The sequence below is a fragment of the Triturus cristatus genome, chromosome 7, assembly GCF_964204655.1.
Source record: "Triturus cristatus chromosome 7, aTriCri1.1, whole genome shotgun sequence".
NCBI lineage: Eukaryota > Metazoa > Chordata > Amphibia > Caudata > Salamandridae > Triturus > Triturus cristatus.
In genome coordinates this window covers 931,909,830-931,934,373 of record NC_140590.1, presented here as the reverse complement: position 1 = coordinate 931,934,373, position 24,544 = coordinate 931,909,830, and the positions used below count along the sequence as shown (strand labels likewise).

The following is a 24,544-nucleotide window of genomic DNA, read 5'->3' as shown; positions in this document are numbered from 1 at the left end:
ACCTCTTGCAGAATGTGTAAAAATGATAGTCTCTTAGAAATTAAGTGTATTTCATTAACATGCAGAACCGTTTCAACTTAGCGCATTAGGTTCTATTAGTACATAGAAGTATTATTTTTAAAGTGAGTTTTCTAACATCAATGTAGAAACATTAATACTCACGGTCCCCCACCCTGTCAAGAATGCCAAAGATGATCTAAGAGACAAATCAGTTATGTGCACTCGAAGTGGTCGGGGTTGCTATTATACATGAACAACATTATAGCTTATTTAATTAATTAAGTTTTTGTACAGGGCATATCCTAAAGTTATGTATTCGGACTTCCTCTTATTTGTGAAAATGAAGAAAAAGGAGAGAAAGTGAAATAAAACAATTGCCTAGCATTGTTCGATTTGTTCAAGTGGGGAAGCCGGGATTGATCCAGTTCCATATTGTAAAATTCAATTTAGGCGCTAGATGTAGCTGCTTTGCTTCCCCTACACCCACCTTTACTGCCCTACCATCCCCAATCCCTCTTACAACCTCCTGGCTGGCATCAGTGCGGTCCTCAATTATACCACCTACCAAACTTTTTCGAAAATGTTGGAGTACCCATGCTTTAACCTTTTTGTTTTTTCAGTGGAAATATATATATATTTTTAAACATCCAGGAAGATTTTATTATCCCTCATAACTATGCCAACCCCTGCTGTGCACTGGGTTGGGCACAGGGCCTGTGGCAAGGTACCCATGTGCATGCAGCCTTCACACAGGCGCCCACACACTGCACCTCCCATTTAAAAACAAATACAAAAAAAAAAAGTTTTTCCAATCCCACAAGACCCTTGCCAATGTGTCCTCTTGTGCCCCCGGAGTAGTCGGGTGGGGTCGCGCTAGCTCACATCAGCGTCTGGCGGGCACTACAAAAAAGATACATTTGGCTTGGGGCGGGTGACCCACAAGGTCCAAAGGGGTCCCTCATAGTGTAATTTTTCTTTCCATGTTCAAGGCACAGGACACATTCCCTGTGCTATGTAATGGCGGCTGCAGTATTTCTCTTCATATTGCAGAAAAGTAATCGGAGCGCGAATGCAGCGCCTGGAAGGGAGGTTAAAATGAGTCTGCTGATGAGATCACTCTAATTTAAGTTACTTGCCTGAGGGGCTCCTATAAACCTAACTGTCCAAATATCTTTAAATTGTCAACCTTAATTTCTCAAACCACTGAATGGATTTAACCAGATCACAAATAGCAAGCTTTCTGGGTAAGAATCTAGGTATCTGGCAAATTTGGTGTAATTTAGTTCAGCTATTTTGGCTGTAGCGGTGTCTAACATTTCCTATGGCAATTGAATGGGGAAATTGCGTTTTTGGAACTCCTTTTTTCTTGGCTCCCGTTTGACGGATCACCCCATAACTTTCAAAGAAGGAGCTGAGATGGATTACATTTTTATTATATATAATCTCAATGGTTGTTGACAACTGGCAATCTTCCAGCATGTGAATCTATGAAAGATAGCAAAGCTAGTAATCCGTAGTTGTAGGTAAGTACCTTTTTCTTACTGACTTGAATAACAACCTAGAGGAGCCATGTAGGTTACTAAAATGCTGACCTTAAACACCGTAGTATGAAATAAAAAAAACTTTGAATGACGTAGAATCAACCTCAAGCAAACTTGTCAACTATTTCAACTTTTAATTTATATTAAAAAAAAAATAAGGTTTGTTCTGTAATTGAGTTCATTGTGATAATTAATGTCTGTGATGGTTTCCACAGTGCAACAAACTTAAGGAGGAGATTACTAAAATGAGAGACCTCTTGTCTCGTAAAGACACAGAAACTGGTGAAACTATCAGGCAAGCTGCATCCAGCCTTCAGCAGGCATCGCTGAAACTTTTCGAAATGGCTTACAAAAAGGTATGGTCCCTCAATTGCATAGCAAATGGCCTTGTTCTATAATAGTGTAACTGCAAAAAATTGCCTTGTTCTATAATGGACCTGGTAGATTTGCAATAGAGAATGACAGTATTTGATGACAATGAATTTACGTACAAGTCTTTACATTTTAACTGAAAGTATTTTAACAGTCTACTGACACTTGCATTCAGGGTATGTTAATAGCAGGCAGAGAAAGGTAATCTGTGCAAAAATAGTATTACAAATGTGTTGCTTGTGGACCTATTTGTGCCAACATGTGGAAATCTTGGAACAACGGTACACTATCTTTTGAAATACAAGGGCTGAATGCCAGAGTAATGTTGCAGTCCTGGAAAGTTTCAAATTGACCATGTGGTTTAAATCTACACTTTCTCTACCCTTTAAAATATGGTAGTCTTTGCAGTAACCTTTTGGCCGTTAATGGTCTCACCTAATCATACTAGCAAACATTACCATATAATGCACTAAAGACACTGTTAAGGAAAGGACTTTACAATAGATGCATCTTATTTAGTCCAACCTATGGTCGGTCTCAACCACTCAAATGATAATCCCATGCAATAGATCTGAACAGGGTAAGACCAGGTTCTTATACATTTCCTTCTGAAGACTACCTTTAGGCTTTTACAGAAATACTACAATGACTCTTGATACATGCAGTCCCACCCACTACTTTCATGTTTACATGAATTAATAAGAACAGTGGTATTGACATCTGTAGGAAACTAGTGCCACTGGTGCACATCTTTCAAGAGGCGTGACTTGTGCATCCATTTGCTCAAATTAGTAACTCAAGAGGCTGGATTTCCATTGTCAGCGTATCCCACACCACCTGCAAACATTTTGATTAGTTGTGTAGGTACTGCAGTGTCTTTTTGCAAAGTTTAACATCTTGGACTGTGTAATCAGTGGATGCAAGTATTGGGCCTTGCTAAGATGGAACTGGCGGAGAGATGTAATTTTAATTTAACTCCTAATCTCTGCCTGGTAATTGTCGTTCCTGGCAGTCACACAAAACATGCACTTATGTTCGTTGTGCCTTCCTTTTGTAACGCGGGCTTCGCAATTTTCTGGTGAGGTAGTGCAAACGGTGTAATAAGTACAGACCTCACATTGTCCCCATGGACATAAGACTTCACATCTGTAATGTTCTGGTATAATGTGACTATTTGGCATGTATTTAAAGCTGTTTGAGAGTACCTTTATCAACATGTGGATGGCATGATCATCTAATATTGTGCTTTGTTGTATGCATTTCTTATTGTTTTATATTCAAATTCAATAGACAATAACAAAAAAGTACAGACCTGTGTCCTGGATTATCAGCATAAGGTTTCTCTATTCCAATTCACCCATAAGACCAGATGTCCATTTAGTGTGTAGTGCAGGAGGAGGCTGTTAACGCTTTAGTTTTTAGCCCATTTTCATCACAGGAGAGAGCAGGAAAGTGATAATTGATTGCTATGCCTTACTATTAGTACTGTGTAGTCCCATAACTAGTTACATTTTTAATTCTGCTCAAAGTCTATTACATGGTAAGAGGATGACCATAAAGGGTGTACATTACGATAGACAGTTTAGCATCACATTACATTTGCAAGAAATTGCCCAATATTTGTACGAACATAATTAATGGTCAGGTCATAACGGTTATTCATTGCAGATTTAAAATTCTGCAAGGAGGAATGAAATGCAGTATATTCTTACCCATTGTGTTTTTTAAGTCCCCGTTGGTTGTTTAGTTAAAAGCCTAATGTTCGAGGCATATGTGCTGTAGGTACACATGCTTTGCATAAGTCCGCCTTCTAGTATTGGGCTCGGATGACTACAAGTTGTTTTTGTTCAAAGAGGTTTTCTTTGAGTCATAAGACTGTGCAACTCATCCTCCTCTTCTTGGTGATAATGCGCATGGTCATCGACGCCGTCTTCATATTGTGGTTTTTTTTTTTTTCCCGCCGACTGGTTTGGATGTAGTATCTCGCACTTCTGTCCGAGAGTCCTTCGGGCTCCCTTCGGTCCGTTTTTATCTTCCTACGGTGTTGTCTCGATCGGTCTACTATTGTGTCCTTTTATACCCTTTCTGTAGAAGGTCTTCTGCTTGCTTCTTCGGCCCCCGAGCCGCATCTGGCGGGGCAGGACTTCTCCATTTCCAACGCTCTCGGAGAATGACGTGCTAATTGAATGCATTCCATTCCGTTTCTGTCCGAATTGTCACTCCAAATACCCTCACACCTACCAGCATCCCGTTTGCCACGTATGCCTCTTGAGCGAGCATCGAGAAGTCCGCTGTGAGGCCTGCAAATCCTTTCGGTCCAAAAAGACTCTTCGAGACTGATGTGTGACCATAGGAAATTCATCGCAGGCAAGCAGACGATGACCCGAATATCTTCGGTCGACAGGAGGAGGAAGAAGCTTCAGCAGCACAGGAGGATGACTCTACCATTCTTCAGCCAGCGCAAAAGAAACGGGCAGTGAGTACTTATACCCCTGAGCCCGAACCATCGGCTTCAACCGAAAAACCTACTTACGGGCCACCACTGCAGACCATGGCGTGCACCGAAAACATTAATCTGAAGCCCTGCCCTCCGGCTTGACTACGAAAGTTCGGCCTACAGCACGAACCTCCACCTACTTTACATCCGAGGGCACAACACCTTGGTCTACAGTCTCTGCACAGAAACAGACTTACTATTTTGGAACCGAACGTTCCACCATCGAAAACAAGCAATTTCATCAAAGCCTAGATCCGAAACAAAAGACTGAAAATTCAGCATGGAACTAAGAAGATAATGATGCAACCACCAAAACCGCATTCTTTTAAGAAGCATTTGAGTTTTGAGGAGGCATTTGACATTCCTGTTCAACCGGTAAAGAAAGGAAGCTGCAACTAGTCCATTGCACATTCTCATTCCCACTTCACCTATACCACAAACCTCTACTCCACCACCTCACTCACCACATTTGTCTGAGACAGGTAACCTATCCCCTCCATAGTAGATGAAGATCAGGATATCTCAAATGATACACAACCAGGGGATGCCTGGGATGATTATGATATGGAGCCCCAAGCCGCCACTGACCCTGACTTATATCCCACTCGCCCATCACTACCTGATGATGCCTCTGCTTATCAGGACCTAAAAGCTTGTGCAGCCACATTCCATCAGGAATAAAGATTCAATAGAGAAGGATTTTCTGTTTGAGACTTTTGTCTAGTGCACAGAGGGGGGCTAAAAATTTGCCATAACTCCAGGGTATAACCCGTTATTCAGCCAACACTTGTAAAGATCCAGTCAAAGCGAGGATAATTACTCCGCGCATTCACAGCGTACAAAGCAGCACCATCAGACCCCCTTTTTAGGGCTCGCGCCCTGCGTTGCAGAGTGGATCACTGCTCGCGCAGGCGAGAGCCCTTTTGTCCGGGGTTTGAAAACGGAGCCTGGAATCGTGTGCTTTTCCTTTTGGCTTCCGCGATTGGCCTTTGCGTGCGTTTTTTTCCAAAGACAGCACGCAATAGGCCAAAGCCGGACGCATTGCTCCGCCCATGGCCTATTGGTATCTATTACGCGCACCAAAGGCCATGTGGTTTCAATGATCGTGTCCAGACGCGGGCACGATAATTGAAACCACATGTTCGCTGTGGCGCGCGTGCACCACTCTGCGGGCGTTTTTTTTGTTGTTTTTTTTAACAATAGCGATCGCAAAATCGCTTTCACTGCCGCTTGTTACTTGTTGTTAATTGATATTCGTGGCAGGCTTTTTTTTTCCTTTTACTTTAGTGGCATGCCGTGTTTTAGCTTGCATGCATGGTTCTTTTCGCCGGCAGTGTTGCGCCGAGGGCTGAGGCTTGGGAGTCCTGTCTGGAGCGTCCTGTTCTTAGTCAGTTCTGCTGTGCCTCTGAAAACCTGTTTGTGTCCCGTTGTGCCTTGTTGTGTATCCTACTGGATATAAAGCTGTGTTCAAATACATCTACAATAGATTTCTAATCTCAATGACTCCCAAACATTCTCGCTGCCCAAGGAATGGGGCAGAGAAACGTTGTGTGCATTGGGACACTTGTCATGTCACATTCATATTCCTTGGGGGAGGAGTGTGACGGGCCTTAGGTGAATTGTAACCTCACAGAATCAGACATTCTCGCTGCCTAGTAAAGGGACATCGCTTTCGGTGATTCATAAAACTGTCCAGGAGAGGCTGCCTCAGTTTTTGGAAACTATTTCATATACTAATCTGAGACCCTTTTTTCCACTAACTGGTGCTTAGTAGAGGTCCTTCAGTTTAGGGGAGAAAGGCTAGCTGGCAGGGAATCCTCAGTCTCAGCCCACTGGAATGACCATGCTCATTAGATCTGGTGGATCCCCAGAGTTAGACTTTTAGGAACCATCATAAAATGTCTGTTAATCAGCTCTTGCACAGGGGCTGCCCTCTCCTTGCCGTCGTAGTGCCAAGAAGCCCATGGGAGTGAGCACTTGCTCTACAAAAGATATCAAACTGAGAAGGTGTGTGTGCACAGTGACATAACAACTGCTGATGGACACAGTGTGTTGTCGATCACGGGCTCTACCTGCATGGTGGAAGGACTGGGAAGAATGACTGCGCCTTTTAAATGCATGTATAGGATGCACCTCGCACCACTCACTCACATTCTAGCTGCACTAGGAAGATGAACCTCACACATCACCCCACCCACCTGTGGGGATGAGGAGCTCACCGCCGCAGGTGGCTCTCAGACCTCAGACGAGGAAGAGCATGAAAGATGAAGCAAGGCAACACGGCCTTTCTATCTGTGCGCTAAAGCCTGGGTGCATTAGCTCCACCCCCACCCACACACACACACCAACCCCCTGTAAGCTCTCTCCACCCCCCCCCCCCTTTGTTGGGGGCGAAGATGGTTGTTTTCTAAAGACAGTGTGGAGGGGTGGAAGTGAGCAGGAGGTACAGACATGGTTGGCAAAACGGGGCTGAAGAGGGTCTGATGGGGACACTATTGCAATACTTGCGATCTAACATAGCAAAGTATGTTATACCAACATGACCTCCCAAAACCTCAGGGCACACGGATTCAAAAACATAGAAGTAGTGCTTTACTGGTGGTAGAAGGCACTATACAAATGTTCAAAACACACAATGGTGAGATGGAGCGCTAATTCTGGTCTCAGAACCCCTAGGTGCACATCTAGGCGCCTTAATTAAATCTTACCAACAATTAATTTAGAAGTAAACCATTCCCCTTTTCGGAAGCTTGGTTGGGGAAGAGTTGCATACGTTTCTACCTGACTCTTTGGACATTATTTTCTTGACTCTTTGAAACGTTATTTTGATATGCGAAGCAGTGAACGCATTGTTCGTATCTGGCGCGAAGTAATGTTATGATCTATAATAAATACACAGTTCCCTGAAAAATAAAAGTGCTGCTTCTTATGACAACGTGGGAAGGTAATGAACCATAGATCCCACTGAAGGGCTGGCTAGTCATGCTGGTGTTGCACTGACTGCCCACTATGGCAGGGGGGGGGGAAGGGGGGAGTTAAAGTCAACCAGGGGTGCTGCCATGAACATCTTCAATTCTTTGGCTGTGGCACCAATGCTTACCACTCCTCTCCCCTCAATGCCTTGTTGTAGAAGGTCTTCTAATGAAACCCCTGTTCCCCCCACGCCACAGACAGCCCCGCCCGGAGTGCACGCGGAGGCACGCTTTGCTACTTCACTTTTCTCACTAGTCAGCGAGTTTCCGTAACCACATCATTCCTTTTCTTGAACCCTTGTTGAACATCAAATGCAATATTTCCACCCCATTCATTTTTTGTAACAGCGCAAGTATCTCATAGAATGGCCTCTGGGCCATTTTAATATTGTCAGATAGGGGTGGGGGGGGGGGGGGGGGGAGAGGGGAGAGGGGGCTGAGCGGGGCTGAGGGATGAAGCAGAACTGCCCAAGGAGACACAGTGCTGGCTTGTGCAGTCGCTATTGCGTCAGTTCTTATGACCCTGCAGGCAGTAGTATTCACCTCCCTGAAAGAGGATTTTAAAAATGTAAGGACATCTGTTTACATAAACACAACTGCTGGCTCATTATAAAAAGGCCATGTATTTTCGAAGTGGACCGTACAGTTCTGGGTGGGACCACGGACGTACTTAAATAAAAAAAAAAAAAACATGTCCCTGCTATTGTGCAATGTACAGCTAAACACACCAATTGTGTACAAGGCGCACATGAGAGCCATGTGGTATATGAACAGGCTTCTTCCCTCGCACTGTGAGATTTTTCAAAGCGCCCGAAGCCCCGGCCTTTAGGATGTCAGTCACAGCAACAGTCCATCTGGGTATGGCCAGCCCATAGATCTGCTGACCAATGGGAAACACCAAAATACACTTGTATGATACAATGACCTAACGGTGTTGGAGTTAAGGTGTTTAAGTGTTACTGTTTCTTTTCTTAACAATAACATCCGCAGGCACTTTAAATTTACATTAGATATTTACATTTTCAGTTAACCACGAAAATAGAAAGCAGCCACCTGGTATGCAAACGCACACTCATGAAGAAGCACGCACATACACGTGCTCAAAACCTCCTTACGAACTCATGGAGACAATTAGTGATACCTTATATAAGGCTGTTATCTGAGGAGTGTAAAATAAGATCTTGTAGCCCTGTAAAAAGGGCAACGCTGGAATCTCTCCCTCTCCCTCTCTCTCTTTTTCTCTTTCTCTTTCTCTTTCTCTCTCTCTCTCTTTCTCTCTCTCTCTCTCTCTCTCTCTCTCTCTCTTTCTCTCTCTCTCTCTCTCTCTTTCTCTCTCTCTCTCTCTCTCCTTTCTCTCTCTCTCCTCTCTCTCTCTCTCCTCTCTCTCTCTCTCTCCTTTCTCTCTCTCCTCTCTCTTTCGCTCTCTCTTTCGCTCTCTCTCTTTCTCTCTCTCTCTCTCTCTCTCTCTCTCTCTCTCTCTCTCTCTTTCTCTCTCTCTCCTTTCTCTCTCTCTCTCCTTCTCTCCTCTCTCTCTCTCTCTCTCTCTCTCTCTCCTTTCTCTCTCTCTCTCTCTCTCTCTCTCCTTCCTCTCTCTCTCTCTCTCTCCTTTCTCTCTCTCTCTCTCTCTCTCTCTCTCTCTCTCTCTCTCTCTCTCCTTTCTCTCTCTCTCTCTCTCCTTTCTCTCTCTCTCTCTCTCCTTTCTCTCTCTCCTCTCTCTCTCTCCTTTCTCTCTCTCTCTCCTTTCTCCTCTCTCTCTCCTTTCTCCTCTCTCTCTCTCTCTCTCTCTCTCTCTCCTTTTTCTCTCTCTCTCTCTCTCTCTCTCTCCTTTCTCTCTCTCTCCCCCCCCCCCCTGAAGAAGTCAGCTCTAGGAATGGTGTGTCAGTGCCATCTTTCTTGCATGGTATGCCCCCACTTTTTGCTGAATACCCAAATTGGCAAACCCTGGCCACATGTCAGCCCCTGGTAAATGGTACCCTAGGTACCCAGGGCCTTGTGACCAGGGAAGGCCTCTAAGGGCTGTAGCACTTATTGTGCCACCCTTAGAGGCCCTGTACCCTAACACACGCACACTGCCCTTGCAGGCTGAGTGTCTGGATACAGGACAAAACAGTCGACATGGCACACATCCCTGTGTGCCATGCCCACAACCTACACTGCCCTGGCATACATCAGCCACCCCTCTAGCTGGGTGCCCTATGCCAGTGGTGTGGGCACAGGGGCATGAGCCCTTTGCCCCTACAGTACCCAGGTCCAGTCCTGGGCCCTGTAAGTACAGTTCTGCCATTTAAGAGTAAATGGTGCTGGGAGCTTGTCAAAAACGAACTCCACAGCACCATAATGGCAACACTGAAGACTGAGAAGTTTGGTATCAAATTGCTCAGCACATTAAACCCACACTGATGCCGGTGTGGGATGTAATGTACCAAGCACCCCGGAGGGCATTTTAGAGATGCCCCCTGAAACCTAAACTACAATCCACGTCTGGTCTGAGAGGCTGCCTAGGCTGCCACACAGCAGACATGTTGCTGGACCTCTGGGTAGGAGAGCCCCTGCTCTCCTGGGCCTGCAACAATGCACATCCTGGGCGAGGTGCTAGATCTCCTCCCCCCAGGGTGGGCAGGAGGAAGCTTCAAAGGCATGCCGCCTCTGTGAGCTTCCCCAGGCCACTTGCAACCCCCCACTCTGGCAGGAAGCTTGGCCGGAAACCCCAAATAAGGACCGGGGATGTGCCAGCCTGCCAACCCCACCCCTCAGGTGGGGGAGGCGAGGTGAACCACATCTCCGGGCACTCGCTATCTTGAAGATGGGAGGCCCTACCCAATCAGGACTAGGCTACTGCCCCCCTCCCACATGAGTGGCAGAATAGGGGGTGTACCCACCCCAGGACAGGGACCCATTGGTCCCTGCCCTTTACCTACCTGTAACGCCCCTAAATCTAGTATTTAGGAGCACCATGAACCTTCCTTCCCCAGATTCCTGATTCCGAAATACAAAGAAGAGCAAGAAGAAAGAAGACCTGCCCTGCAGCTGCTAAGAAGAGGAAGACACCAACTGCTTTGGCCCCAGCCCTACCGGCCTGTCGACCCTCGAACCTGCTCCTGCTACAACCCGGCACCTCTTGTGGCCAGCAACCTCACAAACCCCGGAGGACCTGGCTACCTTTTGGCTCTAAGCACCTGGCACTCCCATGAGTAGAGGCTCTACTCAAAATCTGCTTCTAATCCCTGGCATCAGCCCGGAACCTCGAACCCTCCACACTCTGCACCCGCCAAGCCTGGCCTGTGCCGGAGTGAACAAAGACCACGAGGCGACTGTGACCCAGAGTCCGGCACCCAAGGACTTTCCTCGACGCTCCTGACGACACCTGCAGCCTCAGAACCAGGTACCCCTCCAACCGCGATCAACAGAGGGTAAGATTTCCCGACACCAAAATGCACCCCGGTGCCCTGCAGCCCCCTGTGCCCAACTCCGGGGAACATACCCACCTATCCTCCTCCTACTACCCAACTTACCTCTCAAAGTGGTGATGGCACCTGAAGAATCTTCGTCCCCGAGCTTGCAGTCTTTTTCTAATCCGGAGCTTTCCCTTTGAAATCAATTGAGCGCCCGAAGGCTCAAAAGCACCCTGCATCCAGCCGCCCGAGTGGCCCTGGCAGTGTAACCTCTACACCAATCTACTTCCCCATTTGCCCTGAGCAAGTGACCACGAGCCCAGCTCCCACAGCCGCGTGGCCTGCTCGTCAGCAGACACCAACCAAGGCCCCCCGGCCTCCCATAGGATAACATTGGGCCTAACTCTCTCTACACCCGGCTGCCCCTGTGCCGCTGAGGGTGAAACAACTGTACCTACCTAACCCTGGGAAACCCCTGAGTCCATGCCCAGAACCTTAACTTTGCCAGTCGAGTACTGACCGTAAAGCCGATAACTCAATTTTCTCCATAGAGTAACATTGACTGGTTTCTTCTGAAATTTCTTCTAAGTATGGAGTTTTCAAAACGTAAAATATGCACCAAAAATCAGCCGAGTAACGAAATCGAAAATACTCCCCTGCTATTAGGTGAGCTCCCAGTGCTGGATCTTGGTGCCCAGCACTGACCCTGAAAAATATTCACTACCGTACTTACCAGTAACCCAATATTCTTCCATAGGAAACCATTGACTGTTTTTCTGTGAAATTTCTACTGTCGATTTCTGCAAACTTTAAATATTCTTTAAAAATCGTATAAACTGTGACAACATAATTACTTACCTGTTTTGGATAAAGGTCCCAGTACTGAGTCTAGGCACCCAGTATTGGATTACAAAAGTAACGAGAACATACTATACCTGCAACTTAAATTTTCTTCCATAGGGAATCATTGACTGTTTTCTATGAAATATTTTCTAAGTGTCAACTTTTAAAATAGCAAAATATTGTCTAAAGTAACTAAGTCGACTTTTTATCACTTGTTTCTAAGTACTGTCCCAGGACTGAATCTAGGATCCAGTCCTGGAATCCCAAAAGTAATCCTGAAAGTAATTATTGCAAATAACTTGAATCTTTTATTGAACTCAATGCATTATTGTGTTTAAAATGGTGTTGCCTATTGCAACAACTTGTAACTTTCTACAAAAGGCAATTGCATATTGAAAAAGTATGTTCGAGGCATATGAGCTGCAGATTGTACACTTAGCATAGGTCGCCATCTGGTGTTGGGCCCGGATGTTTGCAGTTTGTTTTTCTTCTTGGACCGTCTTTGGAAGTCACGAGTTTGGTGACTCCTCCTTCGGTCCGTACTGCGCATGGGCTTCGGCTCCATCCTCAGATTGTTTTTTTCCGCCATCGGGCTCGGATGTGATACTTCGTACTCCGGCTTCGAACTTCTACGGTTCCAGCCTCGACGGAAAATCCTCGATTCTTCGAGTTCCTTCATCATCTTCATCTCTCGAAGCGGCACTTTTTCCATCCCGTACATCGACACCGGCCTTCGGGCCCTCCGCGACTCCGGTCCCGGCCGATGGAAAGGACTCCGTTTAAAAAGTGCCCAAAATGTGGGTCTAAATTTCCCCACACCGACCTCCATCAGGTGTGTAACCTTTGCCTCTCTCCGGAACACGAGGCTCGAGACTGCCCCGCCTGCAAGTCTTTTCGATCGAAGAAAACGATCCGAGATCGAAGGGCTCGACGCACCATGGCGCACTCATCCTCGACAGTTCCACCGGACATCTTCGGAGACGACGCCGAAGCTTCGGGGCAGACACACACCGAACTGGGAGAAGACATCGTCAAGAAGACATCGTCAGCGCTTCCGAGGCCGACGACTCCGACCTGGAGGACGTAACACCAGGACAGCGGGCCGTGAGTACAATGCCCCCTCCCAGCCCCGCACCGAAAACCAAAGAGACTCCGGTTACTCCCTCGCCTGCCGGCCTGGGCAAAACCAAAACCAAAGCCTCGATCACCCCACCTTCGGGCCCGGTGTCGAAGCACTCAAAGTCTCACGGCAGCTCGGGATCGAGCCAGCCGACGCCCGGTGCCGATAAACACCACTCGGCACCGAAGCCTGCAAAATCCAGCTCGACTCCGAAACCACCGGTGCCGAAGCCTGGACACTCGGCGCCGACCAAACACAAACAGAAATCGGTCGGCACCGACGCTCCGGCGCCGAAACAGCATTCGACGCCGAAACACACGGAGACCTCCAAAAAGCAGGGCGTACACAGAACATCGAAACCTCCGGTTCCGAAATCGCCAGTGCCGACAGACGACTCGGCGCCATTGGCTCTGTTTACACCAGACCCTTTACAAAAGACTTTGTCCAGAGATCCAAAGACTGGCCTTTTGACTGTGATTACTAAGAAGCGTCGCCTTGAGGCTCCGGCTCCTCCTCCTCCACCCAAAAAGAGGGACTCAGCTACTTCTCCCCTTAGAGTACCCTCCCCACTGCCACCCCCCCTCCCACCACCACCCCCTCCACCTTTACCTCACTACGATCCGGCCCCATCCCCAGACCCGGATGACGGGGACCCGGACAATGACCCAGGGGACGCCCCAATGGATCCCACTCCACCAGGGACCCCAGATCCATGGGAGGATTATAATAACCCTGATGTACCCAATGTACCTCAAGACGACCTATACCCATCAAGGCCGTCTCCTCCAGAGGACTCTTTAGGGTTTCACCATTTAGTGCAGAGAGCAGCACACTATCATGGGGTGGACATGCACACGGAACCAGTGGAAGAAGACTTCCTACTGGATACATTTGATTTACAAGATCGTTCCACTGCTATTTTACCCATGCTTAAGGGTGTCACCAAGCACGCTACAGAGGTATTCAAAGACCCTGTCAGAGCCAGAGTACTAAACCCTAGAATAGAGAAGAAGTACAAGGCGGCACCCACAGACCCTGCATACATCAAGGGCCCTGCTCCTCTAGATTCCCTAGTTGTCTCCACAGCTAGAAAGAGGGCTAACTCCCAATCCTCAGGAGATGCCCCACCACCAGACAAGGAATCTAAACTTCTGGACGCGTCTGGTAAACGCACCGCCTACCAGGCTGCAAACATGTGGCGCATTGCAAATACACAAGCACTGCTTGCGCGATATGATAGAGCACACTATGATGAATTAGAGGCTCTTATGCAGCACCTTCCAGAGAAATACAAACGCCAAGCTCATGACCTGATACAGGAGGGCAAACTAATCACAAACACCTCCATTAAGTGTGCCCTCGATGCAGCAGACACTGCTTCTAGAGCCATAAACACCAGTGTCCTGCTTCGACGCCATGCCTGGCTCAGGATATCAGGGTTCAAGCCTGAGGTCCAGACATCAATACTTAATCACACCTTTGACCAGCAAACACTCTGTGGCCCAAAGGTAGACGAAGCGCTCGAAAAAATGAAGAAAGATACAGACACAGCGAAGTCTATGGGAGCGCTCCAGACCCAAGCCTCTAAGCGTTCCTTTCGACGCTCGTCCTTTCGTGGCACAGGTAGAGGCTCCTCCACCGATAATGCCTCTACCTCCTACAAATCCCCTCCTCAAAATACCTTTTCAAAGGGCAACCAAAGAGGTGGTTACAGAGGCAACAACAATAAGGGCAGGGGCAAAACCAACAATACCCGTTCTGCCACCCCACCCGCACAATGACTCCCCTTCGCTCCCCCCAGACCATTCCACTCCGGTCGGGGGCAGACTACAAGATTTTATCCACGTATGGGAGTCCATAACATCGGACAAATGGGTGACCCAAATCATTCGGTCAGGGTACTGCCTCGAGCTAACATCTACCCCACCCAATATCCCACCAAGGCACCGTCCAATGTCCCAAGAGCATTCCACACTGCTCAAACAAGAGGTACTCTCGCTCCTCCAGAAACACGCCATAGAGCAAGTACCCGACAATCAACGAAATCTAGGGGTCTACTCCCTATATTTCTTAATCCCAAAGAAAGACGAGACCCTCAGACCCATTCTGGATCTCCGGCCTCTAAATGCCTACATACATTCAGACCACTTTCACATGGTCACCTTACAACAAGTCCTCCCACTCCTCTGCCAGGGAGACTTTCTCACAACACTGGATCTGAAAGACGCGTACTTTCACATTCCAATACACCCCTCTCACAGAAAATACCTCAGGTTCGTGGTGGACGGGCAACATTACCAATTCAAGGTTCTCCCCTTCGGGGTCACCACTGCACCACGGGTGTTTACCAAATGCCTAGCAGTAGTAGCAGCACACCTCAGACGTCAACATGTTCACGTCTTCCCTTACTTAGACGACTGGCTCATAAAAGCCGCGTCCTACCACCAATGCGTGCAACATACAAACAGCACCATCCAACTGCTTCATCAGCTAGGCTTCACGGTGAACTACCAAAAGTCCCACCTCATACCATCTCACACAAAGCAATATCTCGGGGCCACCATAGACACCTCAAAAGGTATTGCCTATCCAAACTCAGCCAGAATCACAAGCATTCTAGCCTTACGCAAAATATTCCTTCCTCAACACTCTCTACCAGCAAGAGTGTTTATGAAGCTCATAGGGATGATGGCGTCTTGCATTCTCATAGTGCCCCATGCAAGACTCCACATGCGTCCACTTCAGGAGTGCCTAGCACAACAGTGGAACCGGGCCCAGGGTCAGCTGACGGATCTGGTGTTGGTGGACGGCCGCACACATCACTCTCTGCAGTGGTGGAACACCACAAACCTTTCCAAGGGACGGCCGTTCCTGGACCCGGTTCCCCAAGTGACTCTAACAGCGGACGCATCGCTCTCCGGCTGGGGAGCGCACCTCTTACACCTCACAATGCAAGGTCTATGGACGCCACAGCAAAAAACGCTCCACATCAACCATCTGGAGCTTTTGGCGATCTTTCTAGCCCTAAAATCTTTCCAAAAGCAGATTTCAGGCAAAGCAGTCCTCATTCGCACAGACAATATGACTGCGATGTATTATATACAAAAACAGGGGGGGACACACTCTCCCCAGCTCTCCCGCTTAGCCCAGAGCATATGGAGATGGGCAATTCCCCAAAACATCTTTCTCCTGGCACAACATGTTCCAGGCGTACAAAACACCATGGCAGATCTGCTCAGCAGACAAACACAACAACTACACGAATGGGAACTGCATCCACAAGTTCTTCACCCATTCTTCCAACAGTGGGGGCATCCTCAGATAGACCTCTTCGCCACCCACGAAAACAAAAAATGCCCAAGCTTCGCCGCCAGATACCCACACCCATTGTCCAAGGGCAATGCGATATGGATGAACTGGTCAGGCAGATTTGCATACGCCTTTCCACCTCTCCCACTAATTCCATTAGTGGTCAGGAAGCTACAACAGCACTCCCTCACACTCATTCTGGTAGCTCCGACGTGGGCCAGGCAGCCGTGGTACACCACGCTACTACAACTGTCAGTGGTACCACATCAAAAACTGCATCTATCCCCATGCCTCCTAACCCAGAACCATGGAGAAATCAGGCACCCGGACCCAGCTCAGCTCAACCTGGCGATCTGGCTCCTGAAATCCTAGAATTCGGATACCTTAACCTTCCCCCTGATTGCATGAACATCATCATGGAAGCCAGACGTCCTACCACTAGAGCATGCTATGCCGCAAAGTGGAAAAGATTTGTAATGTACTGCCGTAACAATACAATCAACCCTCTAGATGCATCCATACAACACATCATATGCTATCTGCTCCATCTTCACAGGTGTAACCTGGCGTATTCATCCATACGCCTACACCTAGCAGCGATCGCTGCCTATCTACAAAACAGACAGCATTTGTCACTCTTCAGAGTGCCCGCTATTAAAGCCTTCATGGAAGGCCTTAAACGAGTAATTCCTCCCAGGGCACCACCCTCCCCTGTATGGAATCTAAATTTGGTCCTTACACGACTAATGGGTCCGCCCTTCGAACCAATGCACAAATGTGAGCTACAATTTCTCACCTGGAAAACAGCTTTCCTTGTAGCTATCACTTCCCTTAGAAGGGTTGGTGAAATACAAGCGTTCACCATACAGGAACCTTACATACAAATGCATCACAGCAAGGTCATACTTCGAACTAATCCGAAGTTCCTGCCCAAAGTCATTACCCCCTTCCACCTCAATCAATCAGTGGAATTACCTGTCTTCTTTTCGCAACCCCAATCTGTTGCGGAAAGGGCCTTACACACACTAGATGTGAAAAGAGCGTTGCTATATTACATACAAAGAACGCAACCCTTCAGGAAGACCAAACAGTTGTTCGTTTCCTTTTCTCCACCACATAAAGGCAACCCCATCTCAAAATCAGGGATAGCTAGGTGGATTGTAAAATGCATACAAATTTGCTATCAGAAGGCAAAGAGAACATTATCTGTTCCCCCTAAAGCCCACTCTACAAGAAAGTTAGGGGCTTCTATGGCCTTTCTAGGGAATATACCCTTAGAAGACATATGCAAGGCAGCCACATGGTCTACACCGCACACATTCACAAAACACTACTGTGTAGATGTGCATTCCCAGCAGCAAGCTAGGGTGGGCCAGGCTGTACTAAAAACACTCTTTCAAACAGCTGCAACGGATACCGGTGGTCGCCGCTAAGGTTGGGTACTGCTATATAATCTATGCTAAGTGTACAATCTGCAGCTCATATGCCTCGAACGGAATATGCTACTTACCAGTATGCATCTGTTCTTGGCATGTAGAGCTGCAGAGTTGTACACGCCCACCCGCCTCCCCGGCTACCTGTATCCGTTCCAGTCCATCTTATTTAGATACAACACACATGGGTTTCTCACTGTTATTACTACGCTCCATCATTTCCCTGTTGGCGAAAAACAATCTGAGGATGGAGCCGAAGCCCATGCGCAGTACGGACCGAAGGAGGAGTCACCAAACTCGTGACTTCCAAAGACGGTCCAAGAAGAAAAACAAACTGCAAACATCCGGGCCCAACACCAGATGGCGACCTATGCTAAGTGTACAACTCTGCAGCTCTACATGCCAAGAACAGATGCATACTGGTAAGTAGCATATTCCTTATCTAAAGCATCTCATTCTGAGAAAGTATATTTTAATACCTATTGTTTTTTCTAAAATAAAACAAGCATACATTTTTTATATATAAACCATTGGCCTAGAGTTCAGTTATTGAGTGTGTGAGACCATTTGCTGACTGAGTGTGTGCAACAAATGCTTTACACTGTCCTCTGATACTGCCTTACTGCTCGACCAAGCTACCACTTTAGAGAGGAAGGTTATATTGAACTTTAACCTCTGCCAAACTGTGGACTCTGTACACCCTGTACCTATTTGGGAACAGTATATACAGAGCCACTTTCTGTGTGTGTGTGTGTGTGTGTGCGTGTGTGTGTGCATATATATATATATATATATATATATATATATATATATATATATATATAATGTTGAACACACAAGTGTGTGTATATAGTCCTTTCCAACAGTACTGTGATCTTTTATCCATGGGCCGTTACTTTCAGCAATTTTCCCTTGTGTTTTCTGGGTGAGAAACGCGTTCTTCATCAGCAATTTAAACTTGCTAGAAACGCGTCATTTCGTTACACATTCGCTTTCTTTGCTGTCATATTGATTTGGAATATACTCCTGCAGCCAATTGAAATTTCACTCTCAATACGTCAGAATGTTTTTTACAAGTATTAACGACCGGGACAGACCTAACAATTTTTTAAAAATATTTTATTACAGTGACTTCAAATCAATAAATGAATCATTTGAAATTTAAAAAAAAATACATGTTAAGACCATGATTGGCATATAAACAGATTCAAATTAAAATATCACTCAGTTAAAAAATCAAAAATCCTTTATAATGTGTTGTCATCCTACCTAGCAATCCAAACTCTCAAATATTTCCCGTTGGCGGCTTCTTTAAAAACAAATACATCAAAAATCACAACAGAGCATGCGCATGTCTTCTAGTGCGAGAGTGTCTTCGCGGCACTCTGCTTGATATGTAACCCCTGATTTGACATTCACGTCATAGGAGGGCTGTGCTTGCAGCCCTTTTAGTGTCAGCGTTTGCTCTAAGGCTCACACCAGCACTTGTGAACATGCTAACACTATCGACTTTCTAAGAGTGCTTCGATTACTATGCCGTGGTACCGCTAGGCACTTCCATCTAAATGTCTCCATTGTATGGTTCTTTTTAAAACTGCCTGACACGCAAAGCTTCGAAGGGTCTTTGCTTGGTGTGAGCAGGTGGTAGTATTCATTCAGAATGTGCGCAATTGTCGGTGAGGCATACAGAAAACAGCACATCTGCCTGTCGCTTTGCACATCTGTGTGCAACAGGGGGCCACCTCCTCCTGCCACACCCACCTCCCAGGACAGTAATCACAAGTGTGCTGCTCGCTGCAGTGCAGGTACCGTGGGGGCCAAGTGTTGTGTAAGCGTTGCGTGTACCATTGAGGGCCAGTTCAGTGTAAGAAGTGTGTGTACCGTGGGGTCCCAATGGTGTGTGAGAAGTGTGTACCGTGGGGTGCCAGAGGTGGTTAGAAGTGCAGGTACCGTGACGGCCAAGTGGTGTGTATAATACATAATGGTGTACTTTTAAGTGCCAGTTCTGTGCGAGAAGTGAATTTACCGTGGGGCCCCAGTGGTGTGTGAGAAGTGCGTGTTCCTTGGAATGCCAGTGGTGTGTACAAATGAAAGCTGTTGAATGATCCTGCGAGTGTAATATGAACAGCATTCCATGCTGGTGCATATGTGTGTTTGCAATACACAAACTAGGTTGCTGCGTCCTGTGTGTGTAATAGATTAATTTAAATTTGCAATATTCCCGTGTCTTGCCTGTGTGTGCCGCGCTGGTGTGCTGTGTTTGTGTCTGCCTGTGCAATAAATGAACACTATTACCAGATCCTGTGTGTCTGTGTGTTTAATAGAGCAACTGAAACGAGCACTGCCCCAGGATTGCGCGTGTTTTAGCATTACATTAACTGTATTGCTGGGTTTTTCTGCATGTGTACTTTAGAGACATAACTGTGTGTGTTCGTGCGATAATAAAAAAACAAGCATTTGCAATGCAATAGGTCTGGCATTATTAAAGTTTGAGCTATTGGTGTGGCATTATTTAGCAATGCCAATAGCTCACACTTTAATAATGCGAGACCTATTGCATTGCAAATGCTTGTTATTGGAGGTCAACTAACCCCAGACTCTCTCGTAGTGTCGAACGCAAGGAAAAGAGCCAAACAACAACTGGAGATGCACCATCTCCAAGAAGAGTTCAAGCTCATAGATGCTTCCGCTAATCATTGGCGTATAGCCAGGTTCTATTAGCAAGGTATTACAGGGCCCACTGGGACGAAATGGAGGTGCTCCCCCAGCACCTCCCAGAGGAGCATAGTAAAAGGGGTCAAGAAATAGTAAATGAAGGTAAACTTATTATCAACAATTCTATTAAATGTGCACTGGATGCAGCCTGCACCGCTGCAATGGGTATTAACATCAGTATCCCATTCTGTAAGCACGCATGGTTAACGGTGTCAGGATTTAAGCCTGAGGGACAGCAAGCCATGCTAAATCTCACGTTCGATAAAGAACATATTTTCTGACCTCAAGCGGACACAGCCCTTGAATAGACACTGAGGTAGGAGAATCAGTGGGAGCTCTACAAACTTAACGCGTACCGTGGTTCTTTTCGTAGGCACAGTTCCAAACCAGGTGCAAAAACAGCTACCACAGACACCTCTGGGTCACAATACAAAAATCAAGGACACCACTCTACATCTAAAACCTTCTACAGAGGTTCTTATAGAGGAGACCATTTTAAAGGAAGAGGCAGAGGAAACCATACCATTTCCTCAAATACCAATAACAAGCAGTGACTTCCTTACCATTCCCCCAGACCACTGAACGCCTGTCGGGGGCCATCTTCAACGGTGCATCAACAAATGTAAATCAAACACAACAGAGCAATAGGTCTTTGACATTATCCAACATGGTTATTGTCTGGAGTTCATAACTCCTCTAAATATCCCACCTCGGAAACACAAACTATCCACACAACATCAAATCCTTCTGCAAGAAGAGATAACTGCTCTTACAAAGGGAGCAATAGAATCAGTTCAACAAGAATTTCAGGGAACAGGAGCATATTCACTATACTTCCTTATCCCAAAAAAAGATGGATCCCCGCGGCCTATTCTTTATCTCAGACCATTAAATCATTATATTTTATCAGAACCCTTCCATAGGCCCACTCTCCAAGAGATAATTTCATTTATTTCAAAAAGGGGACTTCATGTCAACTTTAGATCTAAAGGACGCCTATTTCCATATACCAGTTCACCCTGCACACAGGAAATAACACAGATTTCAATTTCAGGGAAAACATTCAGTTCAAAGTTCTTGCCTTTAGGATTACCACTGCACCAAGATGTAAGAAAGTGGCTCTGTATATACTGCACCAAAGTAAGGTTCAGTGTGCACAGAGTCCACAGTCCCCAAAGGTTTGGCAGAGGTTAAAGTTAGATATAACCTTACTCTCTAAAGTGTTAGCTTGGTCGAGCAGTAAGGCAGTATCAGAGGACAGTGTAAAGCATTTGTTGTACACACTCAGTCAGCAAATGGTCTCACACACTCAAGAACTGAACTCTAGGCCAATTGTTCTGTATATAAAAATATATAGTTTTATTTTAGAACCAGCAATAGGTATCAAAATACTTTCTCAGAATAAAATGCTGTATTTGTATACTTTCAATAAGCAATAGACTTTTAAATGCAATAGTTAGTTGTTTCAATAGGCAACACAAGTTGAGCACAATTATAACATTGAGCTCAATGGGAATTTAAAGTAAACACAACATCAGTTACTTTGCATAGGTTTTTCTTACTCGGGGCTGGATCCTGGATTCAGCCCTGGTGCATCTCCTGTAAACAGTTGAAAGAAATCGTTTTTGTTACACAGGCTATTTTTAAGGAATATTTGTATGTTTCAAAAATCGACACAGAAGAATTTCTGGCAAAAACCATGCAATGTTATCCTATGAAGGAAAGTTTGGTTATCGGAAAATCACAGTTGTAATTGCTTTGTAGGGTCAGTGCTGGGCACAAAGATCCAGCACTGGGATCTCTCCTGATAACTGGTGAGTAATTTTGTTTTTGTTGATTGGGTGATTTTTAGTGAATATTTAAAGTTTAAAAACTCGACACTTAGAAGAAATTCCAAGTGAAAACCAGTCCATGTTAACCTACGGAGAAAATGTAGGTTATCGGTTTTCAGGTAAGTATTTGACTGGCAGAGTTAAGGTTCTGGGCATAGACTCGGGGGTCTCCCAGGGTCAGGTAGGTACAGTTGTTACACCCTCAGCGGCACAGGTGCAGCCGGGTGCAGATAGAGTAGGCCCAATGTTAGCCCATGGCGGGCAGGGGACCTTTGCTTGGTGGCTGCTAGCAAGCAGGCCACGCGGCTGTGAGAGCTGAGCTCCTGGTCACTTACACAGGGCAAGTGGGGAAGTAGGATAGGACAGATGTTGCACTTCCAGGGGCACTCGGGCGGCTGGGTTCAGGGTGCTTTTGAGCCATCAGGCGCTCAATGTATTTCAATGGGAATGCTGCAAGACGAACAAAGGCTGCAAGCTCGGACGGAGATTCTTCAGGTGCGACCACCACTTCGAGAGGTAAGTTGGGAAGCTGTAGGTTAGGTGGGCACCCAGGAGCTGGGCACAGGGGGCTGCAGGGCTCCGGGTGCAGGGGTGTCTTTTGGCGTCGGGAAATCTTACCCTCTGCTGGTCGCGGTTGGGGGGGGGGGGGGGGTCCCCGGAGTTTAGGCTGCAGGTGTTGTCCGGAGCATCGAGGAGGGTGCCTGGGTGCTGATTTCTTGGTCACAGTCGCCGGGGAGGACGTCCTCGTGGTCTTTGTTCACTCAGGCACAGGCCGTGCTCGGCGGGTGCAGTGTGTGCTGGATTCGCGGTTCCTGGCTTGGCACAATGGGCTGTTGCTTGTTTGAGCAGAACCACTGCTCGTGGGAGTCCCAGTCTTTTAGAGGCGCAAGGCAGTCGGGTCCTCCGGGGTTTTTGAGGTTGCTGACCACTGGAGACGCCAGGGTTTAGCAGGAGCAGGTTCGAGGGTCGACAGGCATGTAGGGCTGGGGCCAGTTGGTGTCGTCCTCTTATTAGCAGCTGCACGGCAGGTCTTCTTTCTTCTTGTTTCAGAAGCGGCATCTGAGGAAGGCAGGTTCAGGGTGCCCCTAAATACTAAATTTAGGGGCGTTACAGGTAGGTTAAGGTCAGGGACCAAAGGGTCCCTTCCCTGGGGTGGGTACTACCCTATCCTGACACTCTCCGGGGGGGGGCAGGAGCCTAGTCCTGATTGGGTAGGGCTCCCCATCCTCAAGATGGCGAGAGCCCGGAGTTGTGCTTCACCTCGCCTCGGTTGGCAGAGGCTGGCACACCCCCTTTCCTCACTTGGGTTTTCCCGCCAGAGTGGGGGGTCAGAACCAGTGGGGGCCAGTTGCTGAGTACAGCAAGTGGCCTGGAGAAGCTCACAAAGGCGGCATGCCTTTTAAGCTTCCCCTGCCCATCCTGGGGGAGGAGACCTAGCACCTCGCCCAGGATGTGCATTGTTGCAGACCCACGAGTGCGAATGGCTCTCTACCCAGGGGTCCAGCAACATGTTGCTGGGTAGCAGCTTATGCAGCCTCGCAGTCAGGACACGGGTTGTTGGTTAGTTTCAGGGGGCAACTCTAAGTTGCCCTCTGTCGTGCATTTTCATTAAATCCCACACTGGCATCAGTGTGGGTTTAATGTGCTGAGAAGTTTGATGCCAAACTTCTCAGTCTTGCGTGTAGCCATCATGGTGCTGTGGAGTTCGTGATGACGATTTCCCAGCACCATATACTCTTAATGGCAGCACTGCACTTAGTGCCTAGGAATGGACCTGGGTTCTGTAGGGGTACAGGGCTCATGCACCTATACCCACACCACTGGCATAGGGCACCAAGCTAGAGGGGTGACTGAGATATGCAAGGGCAGTGTTTGTGGGCATGGCACACAGGGATGTGTGCCATGTCGACTCTGTTTTGTTCTGCACCCAGACACTCAGCCTGCAAGGGCAGTGTGTGTGTGTGTGTCAGGGCACAGGGCCTCTAAGGGTGGCACAATAAGTGCTGCAGCCCTTAGGGGCCTTCTCTGGTCACAGGGCCCTGGGTACATAGGATACCATTTACCAGGGGCTGACATGTGGCCAGAGATGCCAATTGGGTTTAAGCTTCAATGCAGTTTTAGGGAAGGAACACAGGCCCTGGGCACCTAATTGGCAGTAGCACAGGGCACACTGAAAGTACATCAGCAATTCAGCAAAAAGTGGGGGCATACCATGCAAGAACGATGGCACTTTCTCACACAAGAGTGTTCACGAAATGTCTAGCAGTGGTAGCAGCACATTTGCGCAGACAAAATATTCCATGTCTTCCTATATCTAGAAGACTGCCAGAATAAATGAGACCTCTACAAGGTCTTTCTCAACTATGGACTCAATCACTTGTTCAGCTTCACAATCTAGTGTTGGAAGACAGCCGCATGCATCACTCTGCAATGGTGGAATCCACAGAATCTGTCCAAGATGGGGCAGTTGCAGGACCCAGTTCCCCAAATAATTCTAACAACCGACGCTTCCCTAACC

The 24,544-nt window shown here is 47.1% G+C and overlaps 1 protein-coding gene across 1 annotated transcript in view; it reads left to right on the top strand.

Moving 5' to 3' along the window:
• HSPA9 (heat shock protein family A (Hsp70) member 9) overlaps window positions 1–24,544 on the top strand; it is a 369,556-nt gene that overhangs the window by 301,789 nt on the left and 43,223 nt on the right. The window contains exon 16 of the mRNA XM_085617883.1: window positions 1,757–1,897. Coding sequence (XP_085474009.1) covers window positions 1,757–1,897 — 141 coding nt within the window. The remainder of the gene's footprint in view (window positions 1–1,756; window positions 1,898–24,544) is intronic.